The 25,925-nt window shown below is 53.4% G+C and overlaps 8 protein-coding genes across 8 annotated transcripts; 3 read left to right on the top strand and 5 right to left on the bottom strand.

Moving 5' to 3' along the window:
- Positions 1-513: 513 nt before the first annotated feature.
- Positions 514-1,780, bottom strand: PG998_012699 (Sterol 24-C-methyltransferase erg-4; the record flags this gene model as incomplete). Its single annotated transcript, XM_066879515.1, has 3 exons — positions 514-1,017; positions 1,038-1,448; positions 1,565-1,780. 3 exons carry the CDS (start codon positions 1,778-1,780, stop codon positions 514-516), a joined length of 1,131 nt encoding a protein of 376 aa, XP_066725899.1.
- A 954-nt stretch (positions 1,781-2,734) lies between these two features.
- On the bottom strand, positions 2,735-3,552 carry PG998_012698 (Ser/Thr protein phosphatase; the record flags this gene model as incomplete). Its single annotated transcript, XM_066879514.1, has 2 exons — positions 2,735-3,097; positions 3,157-3,552. 2 exons carry the CDS (start codon positions 3,550-3,552, stop codon positions 2,735-2,737), a joined length of 759 nt encoding a protein of 252 aa, XP_066725898.1.
- A 713-nt stretch (positions 3,553-4,265) lies between these two features.
- PG998_012697 (uncharacterized protein) lies at positions 4,266-5,962 on the bottom strand (the record flags this gene model as incomplete). The annotated part of the gene is made up of 2 exons (XM_066879513.1): positions 4,266-4,769; positions 4,832-5,962. 2 exons carry the CDS (start codon positions 5,960-5,962, stop codon positions 4,266-4,268), a joined length of 1,635 nt encoding a protein of 544 aa, XP_066725897.1.
- A 1,403-nt stretch (positions 5,963-7,365) lies between these two features.
- PG998_012696 (Phosphoglycerate mutase) lies at positions 7,366-8,567 on the top strand (the record flags this gene model as incomplete). The annotated part of the gene is made up of 2 exons (XM_066879512.1): positions 7,366-7,794; positions 7,863-8,567. 2 exons carry the CDS (start codon positions 7,366-7,368, stop codon positions 8,565-8,567), a joined length of 1,134 nt encoding a protein of 377 aa, XP_066725896.1.
- Positions 8,568-9,320: 753 nt separating this feature from the next.
- On the top strand, positions 9,321-10,514 carry PG998_012695 (phosphoglycerate mutase family protein; the record flags this gene model as incomplete). The annotated part of the gene is made up of 2 exons (XM_066879511.1): positions 9,321-9,653; positions 9,720-10,514. 2 exons carry the CDS (start codon positions 9,321-9,323, stop codon positions 10,512-10,514), a joined length of 1,128 nt encoding a protein of 375 aa, XP_066725895.1.
- Positions 10,515-11,845: 1,331 nt separating this feature from the next.
- Positions 11,846-12,037, bottom strand: PG998_012694 (uncharacterized protein; the record flags this gene model as incomplete). The annotated part of the gene is made up of 1 exon (XM_066879510.1): positions 11,846-12,037. One exon carries the CDS (start codon positions 12,035-12,037, stop codon positions 11,846-11,848), a length of 192 nt encoding a protein of 63 aa, XP_066725894.1.
- Positions 12,038-15,934: 3,897 nt separating this feature from the next.
- PG998_012693 (uncharacterized protein) lies at positions 15,935-17,776 on the bottom strand (the record flags this gene model as incomplete). The annotated part of the gene is made up of 2 exons (XM_066879509.1): positions 15,935-17,431; positions 17,558-17,776. The coding sequence occupies 2 exons, from the start codon at positions 17,774-17,776 to the stop codon at positions 15,935-15,937; spliced, it is 1,716 nt and encodes a 571-aa protein (XP_066725893.1).
- A 6,066-nt stretch (positions 17,777-23,842) lies between these two features.
- PG998_012692 (6-hydroxy-d-nicotine oxidase) lies at positions 23,843-25,684 on the top strand (the record flags this gene model as incomplete). Its single annotated transcript, XM_066879508.1, has 4 exons — positions 23,843-24,427; positions 24,490-24,598; positions 24,669-25,027; positions 25,193-25,684. The coding sequence occupies 4 exons, from the start codon at positions 23,843-23,845 to the stop codon at positions 25,682-25,684; spliced, it is 1,545 nt and encodes a 514-aa protein (XP_066725892.1).
- Between the last annotated feature and the right edge of the window lie 241 nt (positions 25,685-25,925).

Raw genomic sequence — 25,925 nt, 5'->3', positions numbered from 1 at the left:
CTCAGCGAGCAAACCTTCGCCTACCTCGCCGGAGAAAAAGTCAATTCGGAACACCACTAACGACGCCCGCGCTCGTTAGGTGCCACCAGTTTCCAGCGTGAATTAACGGGTTTGGTAGTTGAATTATATTAGTTCTAACATGCTCTTGTATGTCGATGCCGGCTTTGTCGTCTATCCGCCAATACTCCGCCAATGCTTGGGTTTCGGAAAATAGATACATAGAATCAAGAAACCGAGCCCTATCCCCCCCACCGTCCAGCCATGTAGTCAGCCAAGGGGTGATGGTGTGCCGTTGGCTCGGCTCTCTATTACTTATGAGGATCTTGCAGCTTTGTTGGCCACTGTCAAGTCCCGTCAAGTCGCGGTCTCGTGACGTTCGCCCTCTTCTATGGAGGGATACTTGCATCTTTTAGGTGTTTGTGATGACCAATGTTGTCATCGGTGCGCCTCCAGCAGCACCTCATTATGTGTTCTTCTGTCCCTCTCTCGCCCCTATATTATCGCCTCCTTTCTTTACGAGGATTCGGGCTTCTTGCCGACCATCAAGTACATGGGGGTGAACAAGTGCTCCCTGCCTCCAGCGACCAGGCAGTCAGCGGCCACCGCAAGACTGTCGGCCGTCTTCCTAGTACCGGCCGGGGCAAGTCCCAATGTCTCCAGGGCACCGGCGAAGCGGTGGGCAAGGCCACGTCCCCACCAGGTCATGCGCGCAATGGTAGGGATATCGTAGATGCTCTGCATGTACTTCCACTGGCCGGCCAGAGGCCAGTACCAGGGCATGGGGTCGGGGCGATCCGCCAGATCCTCGTGGTGCATCATGGTGAAGCCGGCGACCTTCATGGCCTCGAGGCCCTCGGAGACCTTGACCATGTTGGAAATACCGTCGCCCAGCTCGATGCCGAGACGGATCTCGCGGTGGTGCAGGTTCTCGTTGTCGTAGTCGTCCGTCATGAGCCACTCGTAGACGCCGAAGACGCCGCCGGGCTTGAGGACGCGGAAGATCTCGCTGTAGACGCCCTCGAGTTGGGGGCGTGCACCGTGGCCTCGATGGCGTACACGGCGTCGAAGCTGTTGTCGGGGAAGTCCATCTGCATGAAGTCGCCCTTGACGTAGGCCAGCTGGTGCGACAGACCCTCCTTCTTGGCGTAAGCGGTCGCGCGCTGAATTTGGTAGTCGTTGTTGTTCAGACCCGTGATGTGGGCGCCGGTGAACTTGGCGATCTCGCGGGCGGGTCCGCCCACACCGCAGCCGACATCGAGCACCTTCATGCCCTCCTTGATGCCGATCTGGGCGGCGAGGTAGTGCTCGTGGCGCGCGATGGCCTGGTAGAAGGACTCGCCGATCGAGTAGCGGCAGAAGTGGAAGGACTGGCCCCAGCCATACTCGTACAAGTCGGTCGCAAGGTTGTAGTAGTGGCGGGTGAGCGTGGCGTACTCAGCGGTTCGTTTCTAGAGGACAAAGTGTGACAATTAGTTTCCTAGTTCCAGAAGAATAGTCTAAATCAGGGCCATGGTACGAAAAAGGATCGTATGACCCCCATTTCGCAAGATGAGGTGCTACTCACAGCTCGGGTCTCCTCGGTCTCGTCCTTTGCGGCCTGGTTGTCCCAGTGCTTGAAGTACTCCTCGGTGGCAGCTCGCTGGGCAGCGCTGCCGCCACCCTTGCGCAGCATGGCACGGAAACCACCATCGGCGCCCGAGGCCTCGCCGTGCATGGCAGTGTTGAAGGCGGCATCACGCTCGCGGTCCTGCTTCTCGAGGATCTTGCTCTTGGTAGCCATGTTGAATGATGACGGGGTGGAAGAAGGGGTTAGGCGGGCAGTTGATTAAAGGTTGCTAATTAGGCAGGGAAAGGTGAAGAAGGAGGGAGGTAGAAGAAGGAGTGGTGGAACGATCACAGAGGCAATACGCTTGCAAGTCGGGCGAGTCAAGTTCAACTTAAGAAAAAGGGATCAAGTCGATCTGCTAGCACTCTGGCCTATTATTTGATTAATATGGACCCCCCTCCCCCCGTCGCAATGCGAGCACCCAAGATTCTGAAATTCTGCCCCAAGTGAACACCTACTCCGGCAGGCTGGCAGGAGAAGAAGCACATGCTGGCTGCTGGCCACCGCTTTGCTTGTTATTGGGTTATTAGCTGAGTCAAGGTGCCTCTGTTCCATTCCTCCCGCCTCGAAGCTCCTCTCTGCTGCGAGAACTGGCAAAGTCCATTGGCCAGCACCTCGCTCGCTATCCCTATCGCAGTTAGCTGCCGGGAAATCGACAGCAAAAGTTCGAATGGCAATCTCATTTGCCAATGGTTCTAGCCTCTACCGGGTCCCGCCAACGCAGGGGCAGTTTAATCGCGTTGTCACATTGGCCAATTTTGTTTTGCCAGAACGCTTCCGACGGAACCATTGGTCGCCGCGATCCGAATACGGGATACGTGTACGAACGCGAATAAGCCACGCAAATGCGGCATGCTTCATGGCTACAATAAATAGGGGTTAGCCAGCGACATCACGACGAAAGCTGCCAACGGGGTAAGTAGCCAGACGTTGCCAAGAGTTGGTTACTAGTAACTTCACAGTCCTCGCACAAGTGATGACGCTCAAAGCTTGAATACCTCGATAGCACAAGTAGCCAGTCATCTCGAGCAGTCTACCGCCTATTAATTCAGTCACTGTCCAGGCGGCAAGTCGCCGAACCTGTAGAAGATGCATCCGGTCAATTGGAAACTCTTAACTCTTATAACCTCAAACCTCCACCACCGCGGTGCCGTCAAATCCAGGTGACTGGCTGAAGATGTAACCTCGCTGGTTGGCATACACACGCTTCCCGTACTTGTCGACGAAGTTGCAATTGTAATGAGTATGACCAAAAGCCCATAACTTGACCGACTCGCTCTTCCAGCACGGCTCGCCGCTCAGCTCGGTCGCGAACCCGGATCGGATAGGGCTGTCCTTGTGCTGGGGATCCTGCGCCCGCTCGTCGAACGTCGGGCAGTAATGCGTCAGAACAGCAACCCTCCGGCCGCCACCGGATAGGGACTCTACCTCCGAGTTGAGCCAGGCGAGGTCGCGCGCGTGCTCCTGGTTGTGCTCCTCGACCTCCCAGTCCTGGATGTAGTTGAAGTCGTTGAGGCGGAGGCTGACCTCTCGCTGCGATCCCCCGGCACTTTCGAGAACAGCGTGCATCCCAGGATCGTGACGCCGCCTTCCTCGTCGTCGTCAATGTCGAATCTCGTCTGGTCGAGCAAAACGAACGCCCCGAGCTGCTCTCCCCCTTCTTGCTGTCGGGCTGCCGCGACGTCTTCGTCCCGGAACCGGACCATCGACGCTTTCGCCTCTACCCAGCTCGAGTGGTATGGCTCGTGGTTGCCCAGGACAAGCAGCACCGCCTTGAAGTTCCGCAGCTGAGCGAGGAGGAATTGAGCGTACTCATTATAGTGCTTGCTGATACATCCGATATCGCCAAGGAGCGCCAGGTACGGAGCCTTGGGGGCGATCTCAAAGATGTCATACGACTTCGTCACCTCGAGATGGAGGTCGGACTGGATTTGAATCTTGACCATTGTCGCTTAACAACTGGGAGTCTCACAGAGCCAAACGAGTGGGCAATAAGCGAAGTTACCGAACGTTTCTGGGACTGCAGTTTATGAAGTGAATTCTGGAACGAGTAGTGAACATTCATGAAAACGGAGAAAAGGGGGAAGTTTGAAATCTATCCATTACCAGTGTGAAGGGTATTAAGGCGTAGGCGTAGGCAACAGCTTTGAGTGGCGCCAATTGCCGATTGGCTCCACAAGCTGGCCCTGCAAGAACCACGCCTCCGTGCAGCTGCTGAGTTATTCAGTGTTCAATGCGGCGGCTGGATGGTTGGTAGCTGCTCTAGGCTTATGGCGTACCTGTTAGCGGGAAGGACGTCACGATACTGGCAATAAGCGGTTGCTTTGGTGGCACATGAAGACCACCGAATCGGCCCCTTCGTCCGGGGTAGCGTCAGCAGAGACACATCAGGATTGGTTTCATTCTATATATTAATTGATACAATTTGCAGCCCTGTAGCCTATATAATGATCGTATCCTGAGTCGTAAGGTTCGCGGCCAGCTCGTTAGTCGTGGTACAAAAAAAAGTGTTCGTTATCATAACCCCCAGCAGCCATTTTGACCCGGTTTCCAATGGGGACCAAACATTCAAGATAGTGATGCAATCTAGTTGGCACTTCCTGTAATCATGCATTTGATGGGACACATCAATGCAGCATTTGATCTGCAGCGAGATATCTTATGAATCGCGAGCAGAGGAATTAGAGAGCCTCCTCATGCCTTTCTCGAGATCTCTTTCGTCCCCGCGTAATGGTGAACCCCGAGCCCGGCGCACGGGGGATTCCGGACGCAGCACTTCAGTGGCAGGTTCAATGATTAGAAGCTTCTCAGATGTAGCACCATCAGCGGCTTTAGAGTCGTTGGTCTTCATTGCCCGTTTCAGCAGCGTGCGGTATGTTTCCGCTGTGGTGAGCTTTTTGAGGTTGTTGTCGTTCAACCAATCCCAGACGAGGAAGATGACAATGGTCGTGGGAACGGTAAACGCCCAGTAGACCCAGAAGTCGTCCTTAGTCAATCCGGGCTCCTCCAGCACCGGTATGGACCAAAGCGCGGCGTAGAAGGTGGCGGGCAGGAAACCCATGGTCATGAGGGCAATCACTTTCATAGTGCTGCCGTCTCGTCTAGCTCGTTCAGCCAGATGGTGGCTAAATCGGGTGTCCTCGCGGGCGATCAACCCTGATACCTGTTGCAATCCCGTTAATTCGAAGTTGCAATGCCGTGAATGGACAGTAGGCGGAGACATACTACATTGGCTTGGGCCTTGGCCCGTTTCTGCGTGGCCCGCGCTGTTTGGTCAACGGTGTGAATCCTATCGCATAGTAAAGCTACTGCGTTTGGCATGGACTCGGCAACCGAGTCGAATAGTGAAAGAATCTCCGTCTTACGCACTTCGTCGTCAACAGCCTCTCCGAGCCATTTCTTCCAGGAGGGGGTGTCTTTCAGCGTGTCAGCCATGGATGTGGCGATGTCCACGCTTTTGAAAAAGTTCGAGAAGACGCCAATCACTTCAGCAATCTTTCTCAATGCCGAAGAGAGATCGTTCACGTTCGGAGGATCCAATTCTTGGGACTCATCCTGCCCCTCAGGTTTGTTGTCGTCCCTTTTCCGCTCCTCTGTCTTGTTGCCCTTCTTATCTTCCTCGGCAGCCTCTTTCTTCTCGGCGGCAAGTTGTTCTAGATGCTTCTGCATTGTGGCCCACGCTCCGTGGTTCGTCAGCTTCTCGACTTCTCCAAGTCTGTAACCATCCGTAACAATGAGCCCATCCAGATAGGCTCTTGCATCAACCAAGCCGAAAAAGGCCAGAGTGAGTGGATGGTACAAATGCTTGGCCTTGATTCCGGGCAGGTCGAAGATCGTCTTGTCGCCTCGTTTCTTTTTCAGAGTGGAATGCTTCTGGTATGCACTCCGGCAACAGATCATAGCTCTAGTCTCCATCGTCTTGGCATTGAATGACCATGCAAGCGAGTATAGGTAGTCCTTGTAAAGGAAGCTATGGCGGCCGTTCCCATTATCGACGCAGTACCATCCTGATCTAGAGGAGATCAGGAAACCCAGCAGTGAGTCGTCCAGGCCGAGATCTCTGAACAGCTGCTTGAATTTGAGCCTGCCGAGGCCGAATCCCTTCCCGCTTGGGGCCAAAGGTAGAAATACCAGCTCAAGCGATGCCTTCTGTGTCGCTCTGCGCCGCTCTCGCTTGCTTTCAAGGGTGTCAAACAACCATTTGTCGTTCGAACGATCACATTCTGGCTCGAACTTCTGGCCTTCTGCATCTACTGCGGTGTAGATGAGTACCTTGAGCGGCGAGTCCTGTTCAGTGAATTTATCGGCATCGGCCTCGTCATATTCGTGCTCTGCGTACTCTCGCAGAATGTCCATTCTGCCAGAGGCCCGGGTTGGCAGAGCTCAGAGCTGCTAGGGGTAGTCTTCCGAGAGCTGAGGCTGGAAGTTGAATGACTTGACTGGGCGGCACTCTGCAGGGCGAAGGTGGGAACCTCGATACAAGGGAAATCGCAGTCTCGCAGTGACTAAAAGAAACAAGACTTATGAGGTTCGACAAGACAAGCAGAAAAAACGCCCGGCTTACTCGACTAAGAATAAGTTTGCCTTGGAACTATTGGGAACCCCTTGAGTTATTACAGAGGGACTGATCCCACATTGTCGAGGCAGGCTGTCGATATTTTGAAGAAGTGCTGACAAGATGTGGAACGCGACCCTGCTGCAGGCCAGGGTGCAGTGCAGGGGCGAGGTGCTGAGATTGGCCTGGTGTGCATACATTGATTGTCTGTATGTACGTACAACGAGCCATTGCATGCGTTTCTCCTCGGTCTCTTCGGGCGGCAACTTCACCCACCACACAAAAAGCAAAATCGATAGGTCAAGCGTATTTCGACAAGTTACAGAAGTCTGCTTCTGACCGGTCGTCAAACGTGGTGATTGCGAGAGACATAGGCGCGAAGCAACTGGACGAGTGTCTTTAGCCGCCATCCAACCTCTCTACAACCCCCCGAGCCCACCTTTGTTGGTTCGCGTACTTGGTCGCCGGCTGCGATGCTTGCGAGGCTTAAATGAGATTGGACTAGGCTGGCGCCATGATCCGCCGCAAATTGTAGCCCTTGTCGGTGTGTGGACATTAGTGCATGCATATAACTGATATATGCCGTGAGAATGATCGGAACAAAGACCAAAAGCAATTGCTGGCACTGGACTAGTTTTGCGCCCATCAACCATCTGGTCTGACAAAGCAGCTGCGGTCTGGGCTGTGGGCTGAGAGGTGGCTGGGGGGCTGTGTCTTTTTAGGTAACCCAGAACGTGCTGGGGAGGCACAGGCTAGGCAGGCTAGGCAGGCTAGGCAGGCTGGCAAAGAGTAGGAGGGTCGGAAGTTACCCCGCACCGAGACGGCAAACCAGCGGGAGGAGAGAGTGCGTGCGTGCGTGCGTGCGTGCAGGTGGGAGCCTTGGATAGCTTGGGGGGGGTGAGAGACAAGGCTCTCTTGTGATCCATCTCACTTGATCGGGACATGTCAGCCTTCGGATGGGTCATGACTCCCTGAACCCGGTGACTTGTTTCCTCGCCTCTCGTGGAGTCGGTTATCTCCCTTAACAAGCTTACACGCCGCAGCAGCCGATCGTAATTGCGTCTTGCGCGCACTCAACAAACAACTGTCGCTCTAGCTAGCAAAGCGACCTAAATCGCTTATTACACTTGGGGCCCTCTTGAGGCGGTGTTTCCACAGGCCGGACACTGACGGGCCTCCGTGGCCACATTCCCATCCCAGCGCAATGCCCGTTAAAAGATTACGTAGCCACGTCAAACGCTGGGTCAAGCACACCTTTCAGAGCCGTCCGGAATTGACAATCACCACAGCAACCGCAGATTGCGCGACGCCTTCACTGGCTATGAATCGCAAGTACCGCTTTACCACCGTCCTGGAGATATTTGTGGATTACACAAAAGATGCGCAGACGAGCCCCGGCTCGCCCGCCACCATCTCCACATACGACCGATTGGGCATCATCGAGGAGAAGGACTACGACCAGGACAGCAGCTCATCCCCCGCATCCTCATCGCAGTGGGAGAGGTTGGAGAGCCATGTCGCAAAGCTCAATAGGGAATCCAATGGCCACGAGCTGTATAAAGTAATTTACGTCGTGCGTCATGGCAGGGGTGTTCACAACGTCGTCATGGATGCGGTGGGCCCCCAATGGAAGGTACGTGGTCCTGGGTGCTACGACTATTGAAAAGAGTCGCCCGCGCAGTCGCTAACGGTCATTTATAGGAGAAATGGGCACTGCAGGATGATGCTCGGTTAGACGAGCTCCCTGATATGCCCGAGCTGCCTGGCACGCATGGTGATAAGAGCGAGCGTATATCGTGGGTTGACTCCCCGCTAGTGCAAAAGGGGAGAGAGCAAGCGCGAGAACTCGCAAGAGACTGGGTGAAGTGGAATACAGAAAACGGGATGCCGATCCCTGGGACTATATATACAAGCCCCATGGACCGGTGCCTGGAAACCACGATGCTTATCTATGGCGACGTACTTCGAGAAAATGGGCGCAACGTTCAGCCCGTTGTCAAGGAGAATCTGAGAGAGCGGCTAACAAATCACACCTGTGATAGAAGGCACACCAGGTCGTGGATAGAGGAGAATTATCCCAAGTGCCACTTCGAATCCGGCTTCAAAGACAAGGATATGCTCTGGAAAGCCAGAATTTCAGGAACGGTAAACGCAGAGACAGATGACGAGCATACACTTCGCAAACACCGCCTCCTCGAGGACATCTTCGACACGGACAACTCCCATTTCATATCAATGACGACCCACTCCTACGCTATCTCGGCCATTCTAGCCAGTGTTGGATCGCCCATTTTTCGCGTGAAGGAAGGGTCTATGCTTGCAATGCTGATCAAGGCAGAGAAGGAACCACCTCCCATGAATGGAAAGCACTCGGGGGTTGGAACTGCCAAGCAAGCGCCTTATTAGCAAAGCATTGATCCATATTACACTATTCGAGGGCAGATGTCATGATTTTGTCTCTGGAGTTTTAGGGGTTATATTTTGGAAGTTCTTACCAATGAGTTTTGTTTGTGGCGTAACGATATATATGGGCGTTTCAGGGAAGATACCTTGCTTCGGCAGCAGAGCCCCAGTTAGGGGTTCAAAGGGGGTGTACAGGTACAAAGAATCGGTATAGGCGTTTTGCTATCCGGTGGGACAGGATGGCTTTCATTCAATACGGCGCAATATATTCACAATCATGCTTCCTTCAACATGTCAGAAGCCACCCCTTACCATGCAAGGAATACGAGCTGCGGCCAAGCGGATGTGACTCTTGTTGCATGGGACACGGGTCAGACAACCAAGTCACGCCGCAAACTCTTTGTTCTTACACTCTGTCACAGGCCGGGGATACCAGGTCCATCGATTCTGTTTGTGCCAGTCGGGGACAAAGAAACTCTCGTTTGGAACTTGTCATGATTTCCCCTGGCTGCGGTTGCTTGCTCATATGACAACCAACCAACAACATGATACAAACTTTTCGATCTGTCAACCTGGGTATTAATTTGGAGGGTTCTCCGGAAATGCTATACGAAATCAGCCTAACAGACGTGAGCGGAGTAATTACACTTGCAGCCTAATTTTGGTTTACTAATAAGCGCCTACGCTACTGCCTTTAAGACACATAAAGCCCCTTTCTGAGCAATCATAACCTTTCTACTCGGATTCCACATCAGTATGGGCAAATACACGTTTTCCCTGGTACCGGACGTGTTCGAATACGACCATCAAAATGTGGACGAGTTGAACGAAAAAAGGGCGACGATGGGAAAAGATCCCAAACCGCCCCTGCTCACAGTGCAGCAGAAAACCCTAGGCCTCAAAGAAAAGTTCGATAATCCTAGTTCCGCCGACGAGATTGACATACCGCCGTGGGCTCGGATTCCCACGTACGTAAAGGCCCTGAACGAAACGGACAAGTACGGTGCATGCCACAAAGTTATCTATGTGCTTCGCCACGGCTTTAGTTTGCATAATTGCATTGAAGAGGGGGTGAAGGGCAATTGGAGGGTAAGGAGTTTTCCAGTGCAGCCTAAGAATCTTTGAGCGACAACTAACATTCATGACTGCGTTCAGAGTGGTTACAAGATCGCCTACCAGAAAGAGGTCAGCTTGGAAACCCTTGAGAAAGCCTTCAAGGAGGCTGGGGACCCGATGTCCCCATATCTAAAGAAAATCATCATTGCTGGCCTCACTTCGCCCGGCGCAAAAATACGCCTTCACGACGCACGACTGCTTGAAGAGGAGGAGGCACAGAACTTACGCGGCCTGGATGTCAATGACTATGATGTCGGGGATTTTCCTGTGCCAGACGCCATGCTCACAAGTCCCTCAGAACGATGTCTCAAGACGACGGAGAGAGTGTATAGAAAAGTCGTTGAAGACCATGGAGGAGAAGGTCGTACTTTCCAGCCCGTTGTCTGGGAAAACCTAAGAGAAAAGCGGAATGGCGACGCTTGCAACTACCGCAGCAGCAAATCCGATATTATGGCCGAGCATCCTGATTATATTCTGCAAGAGGGTTTTGCTGAAGACGATCCACACGAAAGCGACATAGAGAGGGCAAAAAATAGGAACATGGAAAAGACAGAGTCGGATAGTGACCTTGAAGAGCGTATGCGGCAGGTCTTAGACGACATTTTTGACGACGACAAAACAAGCGTTGTATCTCTGACTACGCACTCTTTCAGTATTGGCGCCTTGACCAAGGTTCTCGGTTTCCCATGCACACTGCGAGAAGGGAACATGGCCGCATTTCTTGTTAAGGCTAGTCCGCTTGAAACGAAGGAACCCGAGGCTGGACGGGAAAAGGGGGAGTCTCTCCCCGTTTATGCAGTCGATTGGGTAGAAATAATACAGGACCTGAATTAGTATAGCTAAACTTCCAAATTCAAGCTACTTAGATGTTGCCTTCCCATGTTCGAGAAAGGAATAGCTGGACTTGTGTGTGTGTGTGTGTGTGTGTGTAATTATCTGTATCATTGGTGATTTCATGCCATATTTGTGTAATAATTATTGCGTTGTAACTTAACACTAGGTTGACTCCATCAATCTTTGAGTAGAGTTGACTGCATATTTCTAAGTAGAATCTGATATATGCAAAACCACAGTAGTATGACCATATTCCCCGTCAGTATTGAGATAAAGTGAGCCCCCCTGAAATCTTGACTCTGCCATGGACTGCCATTCCGCCCATATAGCAAAGGAGAAGGTGGAACACCTACCCTCTCTGGCGCTTCGGGATTTCCTAAAACGCAAATAGTCACTGCAATTCATCGTGTACCGGTCCCTCGGGCATCCCGGGTACGCCACTGTCGCGTTCTCAGCCCCGTTTCGTCGAGTTCACCGCGTTTCGAAATCTGATACTGGAATGGCGCAACATCTGCGGCGGAACGCCAGACGTAGCAGTGAATGCGAGCAGTCGCAGCCGCTGGCACTGCTGCCTCCGCGAGAGCATCCGGCCGTTCTTCATTGTCGGCGGCCGTGGGCGACGCCCAGCCTAAATGTCTGGGGCGTGCCTTCGAGGACCCCACTAGGGCAAAAGACCACGGGCAACCCGGTGGGGATGGCGACGGCGTGCAGTTTGAGGACAACCTGGCGAGGGAGTGCAGCCCATTTCCTATTGGGGGCATAGTATCACTCCGGGGGGTTCGTGATGGCTGCAGTCCCTATTGAATGGCACCAACACAACGTGCTAGACGATTTCAAGTTCGACAACTCCTCAACGGTGACACTAACGATGACCCCTGAATGAAAGGGGGAAGGATTGATCATGGGCAGGTGAACCCACTCAAAGCCCTTACTCGCATTCACACACTACAGTCAGCCTGGGCTTTGCGTAATGTTGTATGAGAAAATACAAATAATAATCCATGCCTGAACGCAAACTTAATCTAAAGGTATCCTATATCTGCGCCATATTTTATTCCCCGTCATTCGTAAAGGTGGTTTGACATTGTCCTCATTCCATCATTCCGGCGTATGAAAATCAAAAGAAAAAAGAAACCATACAGAAACTCGCTCCATTCTCCAAGCTAGGGCAGAAGATCAATCACGCGAATGGCTCGCGCTTTCTGCCGTCTTTTCTATGCGCGAGATGGAAAGAACTCGAGTTCTCGCCTGAAGGTAGCCGGCTCTCGCGTCGAGATGCCAGGCGCCATGTGGATGCCCGCGCTTGTGGAGAGATGTGGCAGTTAATGTAATCACTTCTTGCTGCCGCCGCCACTGCTTGATTGGTGCTCCTTGCGGCTTGATGAAGCCCTGGTGTTCTCCGAACTCCAGGGACTATCTCTCGGTTTCTCATTGAGCCAGTCGTTGACTCTGGACCCCTGGCCTGACTTTGATGGCTTCTTCTCTTTGGAGGAAGACACTTTAGTGGCGGATGAATACGGCATCTTGACTGGGTGAAAGTTTGTGGTGAAGGCGAAGGAGTGAGCGGGAGTGAGGTATAGAGTCCCGAATAGACTTTGGTCTGGGAAGAGCTGGTAACGTGAAGTGCTTGGTAAGGATAGCGTGGTGGAGTGGCACTGGGTACTGTGCTGCTGGAAGCCGAAGTGGTTTGAAGGTATGTAAAGTAATTGGAGCGACGATAGATATTGGTAGATGTGAAGATGTAGCTGTGAGCGTGCTAAGGAGAGATGTATAAGGCCTTGACGGTGTCAATATAATGAGTCGGGAGGATCATCAACCACGAATATAGGATCTAGAAGTCGCATTATATACTTTACTGCCACTCAGTAGACACTTGTCAGCAAGGGCACGTCGTATCATCTCGCAAATGACAGGACGGCATCAAGCACGAAGCTGACAACATCTCCCCCAAACCTATCTTCAGTAGCGGCGTATGTGTGACTGTGTGTGTGTGTGTGTGCCATCTGCATACCGAACACCCATACTGCCTCCCCCAAAGCTTGGTACGGCAACACTACTACTACCAACCACCATCGCCATTCTCTAGTCTCTTGCTGTACCTACTTCCGGTACTGGCTGTGGCATTATGACTTGCTAACTATAGCCTCAAACGGGCCGAACCTGGCTGGAACCACAATCATTCGTCGAGCTCGGTTTCCAGCCCAGCCCTGCTGCAACTGCAACACAGCATGGGGATGCAGTGCGATGCATAACCGAAGTGGGTGGTGGTAGTAATACTAGGAGCCTCATATTACCGAAGGTAGGGTAACCACGTTGTTGGGGGGCTAGCCTGTCACCCCCTGGGTAATACAACCTGCATACCTAGCCATTATCACTTGATTACCCATGCGTCCACACCTTGGCATGACAGCCGTAGTGGGTAGGTGGTGATAGTGATCATGACAGTGCTGGCGTGTGCGTGCGTGCGTCTTGGGGGTGGGGGATGGGGGATGGGCTCGGGAGATTGCAGCCGCGGAACCGCAATGCCACAATTCCTCTCTGCCCCAGAGAACGATGAAGAAAAAGAGAGATGAGGTAAGATGACTAGGAAGACGTTCAGAAAAGACGTTGGGTGTTCGCGGCTGCTGCTGCTGCCGCTGCAGGTAAGACCGGGCAGACGTGATCACATACCACACACCACAGATCACTGGCGGCTATGCGCGGCTGCGGCCGTATTTCTAGCCAGTCGTTTCGCCCTATATCAAAGCAGGACTATAGAGCAAGGAAGGGGGACGGGGGAACGAACCGTCGTGCTTAGCAAGCGTTGCTGACTACGGACTTACTACATGTCCGGATGGGGACCATGATGGTGGCAACGGATGATGGTTCATCGAGGTGGAGGGTGGCCACGAGAGGAGAGACGCTCAAAGAACCGCGAAGGCTCTTGCACAACCTGTTCGTTCGGGACTTCTGACGACTTAGGTGAGGAGGGGGGTGAGGACCTCGAGGTGGGTGATTGGACGATCGATCCGAGATCCTAAATCCGGAAGGAAGTTGAGTGGCACACAGCCCTATGTGGGAGGAAAGAGAGGATATCTGACTGTATCTGTATGGTGTTTTGGCGTGGATGTGGCGGAAGTTGTGGATGTGGTGGATGTGGATGAGTGCGGATGTCGATATGGGCGATATGTGTGTGTGTAACATGGAAAAGCCGGAGAAGACAGCCAGCCGTGGCAGCAGTTGCAGATTCTGCTGACGAGAGCGCGGAATTTCCCTTTCTGTTGTCCATCCCGGAATAAGCTAATTTTGGAAGGATTGGGAATCACACATCATCACAGCCCGCGGCCGCGGGGGTAGAGAGGGAGAGAGAAACGACTTGATGGACGTATGCGTGAATGGGGGAGAGAGAGGTTGCGGCACCGTACTTGAGGCGACCAGATGTACGAGCATAGCCTGAGCTGAGCTGAGAGAGGGAAGAAAGAGACAAGGTCACGAAAACGGAGATAGACACTAGTCGAGAAGTCCCCCCGCTGCAGATATGGCGGGCAGCCTGATGGACTTGACTCGGCTGGGCTGGGATTTGGAAATGAATTGCCTTGCGCAGCCAGTTGCTCATTTCACTGACATTGAAAACAAAATAGCATTTGCACTTGGCAGGGCAACGTTGCGGAACGCGCGGTGGCCCCCATTCCTGTATGTTTGGGCATGTCTCGCACTGCTTGTCGCATGTGCCCAGGCAAGACATAGGGCAAGCCGGCTCTGTATGCATTCAGCTGTCAGTGCTGCATGATGTATGTCTCGCCGCCCCCTCTCCGGCCTTCATCGCACTTTGAGAGGCAATAGGAAAGGGAAAGAAGCGAGATAAGCGACTTTGAAAGTCAGAGGAGGGAGTTAGATTAGAGTAGAGAAAGGAAATTCATGGCATAGTGAGTGAGAGTGCTGTTGCTTGTTGGGGAGTTTCAGGTGTAGCTGCAAGCCGCAGTCAGTATGTCAGGCTCCGCGGAGACACGCGGAGGGGAGGGAAAGAGGGAGAGAGCTGGAAGAATCTCCCGTCACACCAACCCCACCACCAGGACTGTAGATGTGTGACGGCCATATGCAGCCCTAGCCGCTGGAGCAGCAGCAGCAGCAGCAGCAGCAGCAGCGAAAGCGAAAGCGCCGCAACCGCCTGCCGGCAGATTACCCTGGTGGGTGGTTGGCTGATTGCTGGGCGGGTGTGTGTGGGGTGGGAGGGTGCAGGTGAAAGATGAAGAAGGGGAGAAGAAAAGTAGGTTGAACGTTGCGTAGGGTGAGACATGAATCACCAGAAGCGAGCTGGAGAGAGACAGGTAGCCAAACGAGGGTGAGGGGGCCGCCCAGAAGAGCAGCGAGGAGCGAGGAGCGAGCAGCGAGCAGCGAGAGATGACTGACAGAGGGCATTGGGGGCCGGCACCGAGGGGCCGGCACCGATGATGCTACATATCAACGTCACATCCCACCTTCGCTCTCATTTGCAGACCCGGAAACTTCTTCTCTCGTTGCTTACAAGCTCCTCATCTCCCCACATCCATATACACTCACAGCAAAAGACAGCGAGACCTAAAATGTCCGTATCCTCCGTTAGAATGACGGGATGTTTCGACTGGACCCCACTTGACAATGAAACAGATCGGCAACACCATCGGTGATCAAATTCAAAAGAGGCAATTGACTAGGTGATCACAGATGAGAGATCCCCGTTAAGGAACAACAAGCACCATATCCTCGGGTACAGACGTGCTCGGTTAGGGGTAAAGGAGCAGCGGGAAGGAACATTCCCCCAGTCAACATGATCTTCGTTCAGCTGAGATAGTTCGATCCAGTAAAAGGGGAAGTAGGTAAGAAGATAGAAAGAAAGAAAGAAAGGGAAAGGAATGAGGCCTTGATTTCAGCCCCTGATGTGTGTATATGTCCTCTTGCTCGCTTTGCGCCCTCGCTCGCTTCAAAAAGCCTAAGCTATTATATATATGTATATAGGTAGATTGTGGTTGGTATCAATCAAATCATCAATGGTATCATTACATTACATAGCTTTTCGCTCACAAAAACGAAGGGCGAAATATACCAAGTTACCAGTCCCAGTTTCCCAAGTTTCTGGCCCCCAATCTCCCCATCCATCACTCCCTCCCCTCGGCGGCTCCTTTCACCACCCACTTCCCCCATATAAGTTAATCAGACACTATATTTATACACGTGGGCGCAATTGCTGCTGCAGCATATTCTGCGCTGCGTGCCACCCACCTCGAAGGATTATCGCTCATCGATACAACCTTCTGCTGCTGATGCCTCTGTCGCCGCCCCCTGATCATCCGGCTTAAAAAAATAGAAGACGCGCGTTGTTTTTCCTTTCCTTTCCTTGTCCCTCTCCCCCATTACTGCCTGCTACTACCTGTGTTGCCCAAAGTGGTTCAGGTCTTCCCAATTCACCGGGAAGACCGGTTGGGGTTGACCCCCATGTTGGGGTCTGTCATCGGTTGATCTTCAATGAGTGTACTCGACAAGCTCGACATGCTGTGCCAGTCTTCGGCCATGCCGTGCGGCTTCATCATCTGCGCGCTGCCGTCGGGAGAAAACATGTTCATGTTGAAATCCATATCCATAGGAGAGGGCACGAGTGGTGCTGGTGGGAGCTCCTTGTTCAGCGACAAGGGGCGTGATGTAACTATTTGCATCGGTTCCGGCTGCATATGTTGCGACGGAACCGGCGGTGGTGAAATAAACATATTAAATGAGTTGTTGGGATCCTGCTCCATGGGCGGTGTGAGCGTCATCCGTGGCGTGCGGTCGTGGAACTCGGCCGTGGCTGCCGATGACGACGATACTCTCCGGCTGGGTCTCCTGCTGATTGGCTTTAGGCATGTAGATGCGACCCTTCTCAGACCTCGACTTTGACTCGTGATAAGTACTTGCGTGTGGTTGTTGCCATTTTCAGTCGGCGACGACGGGAACGATTCGCGTTGCGGCGGCGGGGGAGGCAGCGACTGCATGACACTCGGGGTCGATTGAGGCCTCGGCATCAAAACAATGTGGCAGTAACCCCAGGCGCATCGTGCGATTTTCTCCGCCGTCTCCTTGGAGCCGTCGAAGAACTCCAAGAAGTCCTGTAGGTGACCGGGATGTTCATTCTCGACGTATCCCTGGGCTCGGCCAGTATTGTCCAGGTCCCAGCTAAAGGAGGGCTGGTGGCCGTTGAACTTGCTCTCCTTGCGAACGAGGAGTTCCCGCCAGGCCTCGAGGACGAGGGGTTGGTGCAGTAGACCGTAAATGACGTTGGAGTGCATCCAGTCGTTCTTGGTGTTGCCGGCCTCGAAATGCTGTGCGACGTGTTCGTAATGCTTCTCGAGCTTGCCGTGCATGGCGGCGCAGAATCCGCAGCCCCAAGCCCTCCGCTTCATCATGTACTTCACGACGGCATCGGAGTGAGGGCAAGTCTTGCAGCCATGGGCCGACTTGTGGTGCTGGTTGAAGGTGTTAGGACCCCAGAAGCTCTGGTTGCAGTTGGGGCACGGGTATTTTCGCCATCGCTCGTGGAACTCCTCTTCGTGTCGTTTCCAGTCAAACTTGCGCTTGAACGTCTTGTCGCATGACGTGCACCAGTAGCGGGCTTCCGTGATAATCGAGGGCGTGGCGCCCCGCCCAAACGGTCCGCCGATGGACGATACGGAGCTTTTGCCGGTTGCATTAGACAATATGCTATCGTGGCCCGAGCTTGTCGAGGCCGTGGAGGAGATGGATGATCGTATTTGGTGCGAGGGAACGAAATTGTAGTTTGGAATAGCGAACGTGGGAGCTGCTTGAGCTACATACTTAGCAACATCATCAGAACGACCCGCTGGGGTCTGGGGCTGTGACCCCGTACCTTCGACAGCCGGGTGTGGTTGTTGTGGTTGCTGCTGCTGCTGCTGCTGCTGCTGCTGTAGCTGTTGCTGTTGCGGCTGTGGCGTCGGCGGTTGTAATAGCTGTTGTTGCTGAGGTGAGTGGTGTGACGGCGGCGTCGGCGATAGCTGCTGTTGCTGTTGTTGCTGCACCTGCTGTAATTGCTGTACCTGTTGCTGCTGCTGCTGCTGTTGGTGTTGCTGTATTTGCTGCTGTTGTTGTTGTTGCTGCTGCTGCTGTTGTTGTAATTGTTGCTGTTGTGGCGGGCAATCCTCCTCCAGCAGGGCAAGCAGAGCTTCACGCGACAGGCCGGCCTGCTTGAGCGCCTCGAGGTGTTTCCTTGCCTGCTCTAGTATCCTCGAGGGATCTGAAGTGTCCATTTGGTCCATCTTGGCCCAGCTCCGACCGACGATTCTTGCTCTATTACGCTCAGTGGTGCACTATCCAAATGAGGCCCTCTGCTTGCTACTACCCGGATGCAGTAGCAGGCGTCAATACAAAGAGAAAACGAGTGTGTGAACGAGGAATACGATGATAGGCAAAGTGAACGGTGAGCCGACCAAATCGAGGGCTAGTCGGGGAGGGAGGGAGGATTATTGAGGACCAAAACCAAAGATGGAGATGGATTGACGGTGCAGGTTGGGTTTAGGGGGGAGTGACCAAGACACACACCAACGGGCGGGCTTCGGGATGGTAGACGGGTAGGATAGGATAGATTTGCAAGTCAAGTCAAGTCAGTTCAGAATAGTCAGGGGAAAGAAACACAATGAGCGAACGAATGGCTGGACGGGGAAGCAACCCATTTCCAGGGATTTTTCTCTCGCGCGCGTAAAATGGCACTCGGGCAGGTGGTTATATTGTTTTCCCCTTCGCTCGCCCTCACGCCCTCACGCCCTCACGCCCTCTCACCCCCCGTCCATGGCCGCTTATGGTGCCTCGCGCATCGCACCATGACAGACGTGCGTGACCCGCCCGCTGTGACCTCAGTCTTGAATCGGCCGCGCCCCGAGCTACTTTGACTGGCTGCAGCACAATTTCCCCTGGAAGAAACGGCTGCGCCCATTTTGGTTTTTGGATCCTCCCCATCTAAACATGGGAACAACAACTGGGGGGGGCCGCCGCTAACCCCTGATGCACATCTCTTGCTCGCTCGCTCTCGCTTGCTTTTTTTCTCTCTTTCTTGCTCTGCGACCTGCCTGCTCTCTGCTCTCTTCGCTGCTTGCTCACCCGCTCACGCTTCGTTCTGTTTCTTTCATTTACTTTCTCACCACTCCTTGCCTTCCTACATGCACTGCCTTATCCCTTGTGGTGGCATGCCATTTTATTTTTAATCCTCACTTCTCCGTCTTCTCTCGTCGCCCTCGTACTGTCCAATCTCGTTTTGATCTGCCGACAGCGGCACATAGACTTTTCCCGGGCGAAGAAACATTGGCATGGCATCATTCATGGCTGGGGGGCCACATGTTGCTGTCTGTACTAATAGTCTAGTCGTGCTCCAAGTGTCAAAGGTACTTCGATCCGGGCCATCACAGACACTAACTTCCAGTCTATCTGCTTTGTACTGTATATCTTAGCAGTAGTGCACTACTGGTGCACCACCCCAAAAGCCCGCTAAACCCAGTAAACCAAACACCCAGTTGGCCTGATTTGGCAGACCTGGGCTGCTCATCAATTGCCTACAGGGATATGGGTTGATGGGCTGAATTGCAAGGCCCACCTGAAACACTTGGACACCCCACCCGGGCTTGCTTGCACCTTTCTGATCGTGCCTCTCTGCCTCTGCCTACATGCTGCAAAACCGCCATCACGAATTTTCAAAACGAGAAACCCGGCCAGCAGACGCAACCGGCCTGGGAAACCTTGATGGGAATCGGGAGGCCAGATAGGCCAATGACGGCTCCGAGGAGCACGTGTGGTGTGAGTGGGCTTGTGGGTGAATGGGTGGATTGCTGTGTAATGTGGTGATGTACTTTGTTGGCGGCCCTTCTTTTTTTTCTTATTTCCCATCTTTTATCGTCTCTTATAGGCAGGCATTCTGCACCTAATTGCCTATTCCCTATTTCCCTGTTCCTCCTACTGGGCAAAAGCTCAAGGCGCCCCCTTACCCGGCACCACCCAACCCACGCACCCCCCTTGTCGACAATCTGTTTCCACCCCTACGTTTTCTTGGTTCGTCGATAGATATGATCGGTCGGCTGTGGGGGAAACTTGTTTGCTGTCGGCCGCACCCCCTTGAAGGCGATCCGAGAGCATTGATCAGTCGATTGTTGTGTTGTTTTGACTGGCGAGACACGCTGCTGCTGGCTGCTTCGTCTTGCTCGACCGACCGACGTGGCTACATAAACATATAGCGAGATGCCGCGAATGCCTTTGTGTAATCTATCGAAATCAATCAACCTTACTCGAGCCCGGCGACAGTTGGTCGTGTCATGATACGATTATGTACTGATGGAGCCATGTCTGCAGGTGCCATGTCATCAATTTCTGACGCTACTTCTACCTCCCTTCCCCCTAAATGTGAACGTGAGCGTGAGCAAGTCGGTACAAAGCATACGGTTGTTTGCAGTGACGTTAGATGAAGATGGGATATAATGTCATCCAATCACCCAATCCTTGCTGTTTCAAGGGATATGCATGTTTGTTTGACGTTTTCTTGCTTCAGCTCAACCCATTTCCCTTCCATCCAGTCGGGAATGATGAGAGTCAAAATCAGAAACCTTGATGCTGGGATGAAAGAAGATCCTATCTGATCCTGATCCTGCTGATAGAAAGGGTGGGATAAACGACGGGCGCTAGAGCTTTAGGGGAGGGAGGGAGATGTCATAGCGAAGTATAGGACGGGAAGACATCAGCATAAGTCGCCAGTGAACAACAAACAGGCTTACTGTGCCTCCTTTAGTAGGCATCGGGTGCATCTATTAACAGAAATGGGGTGATATGTATTAGTATGAATGGATATGTATGTGTCTAGTGTGTGCAGGATCGCAGAATGACTACCACTAGCAGAACCCGGCACCTTGCTGGCTGGTAAGCTTGGTGCTGTTCACCCATCGCCTAATGGGTGCAGATACCTTATACTACTTGTAGTAGGCAGTAGATGCTGCTGCGGGTTGCTGGCACTAGGCGCCAAACAACTAAAATGAAACTACTAGCCTAAGGTACCGTACGTTAGCAGCTAGACCTGGCCAGCCAGCCTTTACCCGCCAATATCGAACACACGCTTGTGGCGTCACTACGGGGGCCGAAGAAGGTTCGAAATCACCGAGTAAGAAAGGTCGGGGTATTGCTGAACGGCTGACACGGCTGATGGCTGATGACGATCCTATCTGATACCAAACTAAGAAAGAAAAAAAATTGTAGTACATGTGCGTGGTAAGGACATGTACACAAGGGGGAACTCCAAAAGCCGAGATCCCGAGATCGACGACCACTAGCTTTTGGTGGCTACCCTTTAGCAATTGACTTCTATGATCGACGCCAGAAGGAGAACGCTTGGAACGGCCGTCAACGGGTTAACGGGTTACAGCAATGGCCATGTCTATTATGTCTTGTCTTATATGCTATACAATTGTGCATTTTCTCGGGCGCGGCCAACGGGAGGGCACGAAATGGTGTGGCAGCAGCCCGCCGTTAGGTTAAAGTAGTAGCTTCTTGCAGATCCCTCCGGACAGGAGCGAGACATGGCAACGGCACGGCATGGCATGGCATGGCATGGCAGAGAGAGCCTGGGCATGAGCATGGGCAATTTGTCTCTCGGCATGGTACAGTACCAGACAAAGTGGTGAAGTGGTTTGTCATATCGGCCACTATCGCTGACTGATGTGGGCAAATTTTGTGACCGCGGCATGCTAGCCTGGAGAGGGACAGACGGCCGGATGGGAATTTCATTAAAATGGTGGTTTCATAAGTGCACGATCTTGATTGCCTTCCCACGCACCCCTTTCGCATCCGAGTCATCCATCCTCTATCCACCTTGAACCAGACTATGTGTTTATCAACGGCAGGCTACGTTTTCAAAGAGGCAGAAAAATACGTCGCGATGATTAATGATTGTAAATTAGCCTCGGGTCATTTCCAGTTGGGTCGTATGGGACCTTGCAATATGCAGGTAATTCCAAACCTGCCAGCATCTGCCATCTTGCCCGGCGGGCTCGAGCTGCTCCTGGCGCGCTTCTCCTCCACATTCCGAGCCGGTCAGTATCAATTCATGTTTGCTCGAGGCTGTGCTGTTTGACTAGTTCCGCCGGTTCCTTGCTTTAGTGCTGAAGCTTCCAAGCGGGCGGGATCTAGTCATCTAACTCTTGCTCATGTTAGCTTTGCTCCCCGTGACGGGACGACTCGAGGGGGTCCTGACTCGCGGAATGGAAGCTCAAGGGTCATTCGAGGTTCGGTCCCTAAGCGTTCGTCGCATCCCCTCGTATCTTTTCATTGACCGTCCCTTGTAGTCATTCTCAGGGTCCTTTTCCTCGCTATCAAACCTTACCCCTCCCTCCCTACCCTACGTTACATGATATACACGCACTTGTATGGTTGTGGTTATGGTTCACAAGCCTAAGCAACCTATTAAAAGCTCCGAGGAGTTGAGGCCGTCGGTTGGATCATGCATCAATATATTATTTCCCCAGCCCCCAGCCAGCTAGCCCCAGCCACCATGCACATGCATACGAATTGTGTGCAATCGTATGCACAAAGAATTAATTTGCAAGTGAGGGCGAATGCGGTGTAAAGGGGGGGAAATGGGAACCTGTATTAGTATTGTGAAATTCGTGCAGCCAAGCAAGGAAACATGCTGTTCCTGCATTCTATCCCTGCCAGCTCCTCTCTGCGCCATGTCGCACTCCGGCCAGCGTGCCGTTGGCTGGTTGGGTCGGAGTGGGAGGAGCAGGCAGCAAGAATGCCCACGCGGCCAACCGAGATTCTGAATCCCGAGGTTTCCCAAGACCCAAGGCAAATACATATGCACTTGCCCGCGCGCTTCTTGAAGCTTCCGACGATTCCGCAAGTCAGAGAAGAGGCAGACGATCGAAGTCAGTCACATGGGTCGGATTGGAATCAAAGCGTCCGCCGGCCCAAACACAACTGCATCTCAAGGGTTCTGTGGCACACGAACCTACATAAATTCCCGAGGTCTGTCAACGTCCATGTCAGTATCTATAGCTAGGCAGGCCGCATCATCACGATGACAGGCGGCGCGTCACCAATGCGCCTGGCTGTTTAATTTCCGGTCCTTTCCTGCCCACAAACCTTCGCGACAGCGCAAAGACGTTCGTCCGTGTTGGTCCCAGGGCGGTGGTTGACTTCTTTTTGACTTTATCTGATCACTGTTACCGCCAGAGCAGAGAAACAAAACCCACCCGACAGTTATCTGTGCGCACCCCCAATCCAATCCAGGCGCGTTCTTGGCATCTTGAAGTGTGTATGTGATGTGACTTGCTGGTCTGGCTGTCTGGGTAGCATGAGGAATGGAGCGTTTGCCCGTACATACATATTGAAAGCGCATGCAGCCGGCTCCGTCTGATTGTCTTTGTCTCTTAAGGTTCCGCCCGGCATTGCAGCAGTGGGCAGTGGGCAGTGGACAGGGGGCAGCAGGCAGCTCTGGCCAGTGGGCCTGGCCTGGCAACAGGAAATGGGGCTCTTCTGCATCTGCATTAACAGAAAAGCAACCACGTCCAATATAGTTTGTCCAATGCCATGTCTTGGAATGTGACTTATCGTCATTCTCATATGATAACAAGGGTTGCATTGGAGGGCAGCAAAACCAGGAAACAATGGAGTCGCTTCCCACCACCACCTTCTTCCTCTCCCCCTCCCGTTCAAAGTGGAGCGACGAGAGTGCCTTTCGCGCGGAAACAGCCCCGACTGGAATGAATGGCACGGATGGAGCGCCGGCGTCTTCACATGGAAGCTCGGGTTGTGCCTCGGAGCTGCCCATTCCAGTCCTGGGAGTCGATCTTGGATACGACAGATCTACGCACGCATAATGCTAGTAGGCATAATTGCAACTGCTCTGAATTTGGCACATATGCAGGTGTAGAAGTCACACACCGTATATGCCACAATATAACCACTTAACCTTAACTATCCCATCCCCTTGCATCATTCGTCCACTGCAGATCGTTCTTTTGCTTTTCCTACGCCACAGCAGGATTTTAGTGCTGATGTCGACCCAAGATGGCCAACCAGATTGCGTAATTTAGCACCGCATAGCAGCTTAACGTGCGGGCGTAACCGTCGTATGATGTTCATGTCAAAGGATTGGTGGAAAGAAATCCCACGAACCAACGAGGAAAGGGATAGGAAAAGAAATAATCAAGAAAAAGATAAAATGCGTCAACATGGCCATGATTTTATTCTTGTGATATCGGTTGCATCACAGGCCTTTTGAAGGTAGGAGTAGTGGCTGCATCCGAAGTCTTGTGTAGCACACGATAGCATCATCATCCGTGCTCTCTAGTATGCTTCTTTTTCCCAACGCCCGCGGGGCGGCCCCCATCTGTCGGGCAGTCTTGTGGCCCCTTTTGATCCTGCAGGCGGCTTCCGCGGCCCCCAGCGCCTCCACCCTGAAAGCGTGCAGCGAGATCGCCGGCCGCCTGCCGGGCGGCCGCGTCTCCTACCCGCTGCAGCTGTCGTACGTCGCCGAGACGCAGCGGTACTGGTCGCTGGCGCTGCGCGAGCTCCACCCGGCCTGCATCGTCTCCCCGCAGAACGCGGACCAGGTCGCCGCCGCCGTCCAGGTCCTGGCCGGCCACGCCGACGTCCCGTTCACCGTCAAGAGCGGCGGCCACGACCCCAACCCGGGCCACAGCAGCATCGACGACGGCGTGCTCATCGCCATGCGCGAGATGGTCGGCGCCACGTACGACGCCGCGTCGGGCCACGCCCTGGTCAGGCCCGCGGGCGAGTGGAATGATGTGCTCGGGGACCTGGAGCCGTATGGCGTCACCGTCGTGGGTGGGCGTCTCGGTATCGTGGGTGTCGGGGGGCTCTTGTTACAGGGTGGACTGTCGTTCTTGACCGCGCAATATGGCTTGGCTGCCGATGTTAGTATTCCATGTCATGACCCACCCCGGTTAGAGTTACGGGGACTGACATTCTCTAAAAGAGCATAGTTGGTTGGGAGACGGTCATGCCCAATGGTTCTGTTGTCAATATCGATGCGAAAGCCCAGCCTGACCTCGCGGTAGCGATGAAGGGCAGCGGGGGCCAGTTCGGTAAGAGACGTTCTTCATTCGCCACACTCTCATGATCAGGTATACTTAGACATTCAATTATTCCCAAAAGGCATTGTGACGCAGTTTACCATCGAAGCACACCCCATCGGTCAGGTCTGGGGTGGCGTTCGACTCTACGACGAGTCCAAAAAGGACAAGCTCTACGCCGCGCTGCACAACTTCGTGCCCAACAATGCCGACGACCCCAAGTCTGCCGTCATCTTCACGGACCTGGCCATCTTGCAAAACGGCACGGCGGCCGTCGTGTTCTATTTCCACGAGGGCCCGGACAAACCCACGAGCGGGCCGCTGATGCCATTCCTCGATGTCCCGCCCCTGATCGACATCACTCGCACGCAGAGCTACCCCCAGCTCCTCAAAGCGAACGGCGTTTTTAGCTCGGCCGCCGTGGCCCGGGACTCCTTCAGGGTGAGTTTGATATATCTTGATTTTTCGCCAACGTGATCTTCCAGGTGTCGTAGCCGCCAACGCCCAGCAGCTCCCAGCACCACTCCTCTCCGAAGTAACGAGTATTAGTTCAACCGTTGTTATTGTCGGAAGTGCCAAACCAATGTCATGTCTAATCTGCTTCAGACCTTCACGATCCCCTACATCCCCAGCAACCCCGGTCTCTACGACGAGATCTCGAAGAAGTGGCGCGACATAACGTCGGCGTACCTGACGATCCTGCACCCAACAGCGCAGTGCTCGGTCGACTTCCAGCCGCTACCGGGAGTGGTCGGCCAGCGCACCGAGGCGCGCGGCGGCAACGCCATGGGGCTGACGGCGGCCGACCCGAACCGGATCGTGCTCGAGCTCCAGTGCGGCTGGCTCAACGGGCGGGACGACGCCATTCTCTATGCCCTGTCGCGCGACATGACGAATTGGCTGCAGAGCCGCATGCCTGAATGGCTCGCGCAGGCCGGGCTGGGCGAGGAGGCGTACATGCCGCTGTTCATGAACGACGCGGCGGGCGACCAGAACGTCACAGGCTCGTACCGTGGGTATGCGGAGTTTAAGAAGTTGCAGGAAAACGTCGATCCCATGGGTATGTTCGCGAAGAGGGCTGGGGGCTATAAGTACTAATTGGGCTGCTGGCGGCTGTGCTTTACCAGCCGGCGTGTTGCGGTTGCAGTAACATTGAATAGCTGTAATCATCAAGCTGCGAATCGCAAAGTCTACCACGAAAGCATTACGTATCATAACCGTTCAATTAAGTACTTAATCAATTTGTATCAATCTTGAATTGAAATACACGCGTTGATAATCTATTCTGAACCTGAGAAGAGTGGATAACTAAGTGCAAACCTCATGAACCAGATGAATG

This window comes from Apiospora kogelbergensis, assembly GCF_038363985.1.
Source record: "Apiospora kogelbergensis strain CBS 113332 chromosome Unknown utg000008l_segment0_segment0, whole genome shotgun sequence".
Lineage (NCBI taxonomy): Eukaryota > Fungi > Ascomycota > Sordariomycetes > Amphisphaeriales > Apiosporaceae > Apiospora > Apiospora kogelbergensis.
The sequence above is the reverse complement of the archived record's forward strand: the minus strand, read 5'-3'. Positions and strand labels throughout refer to the sequence as shown.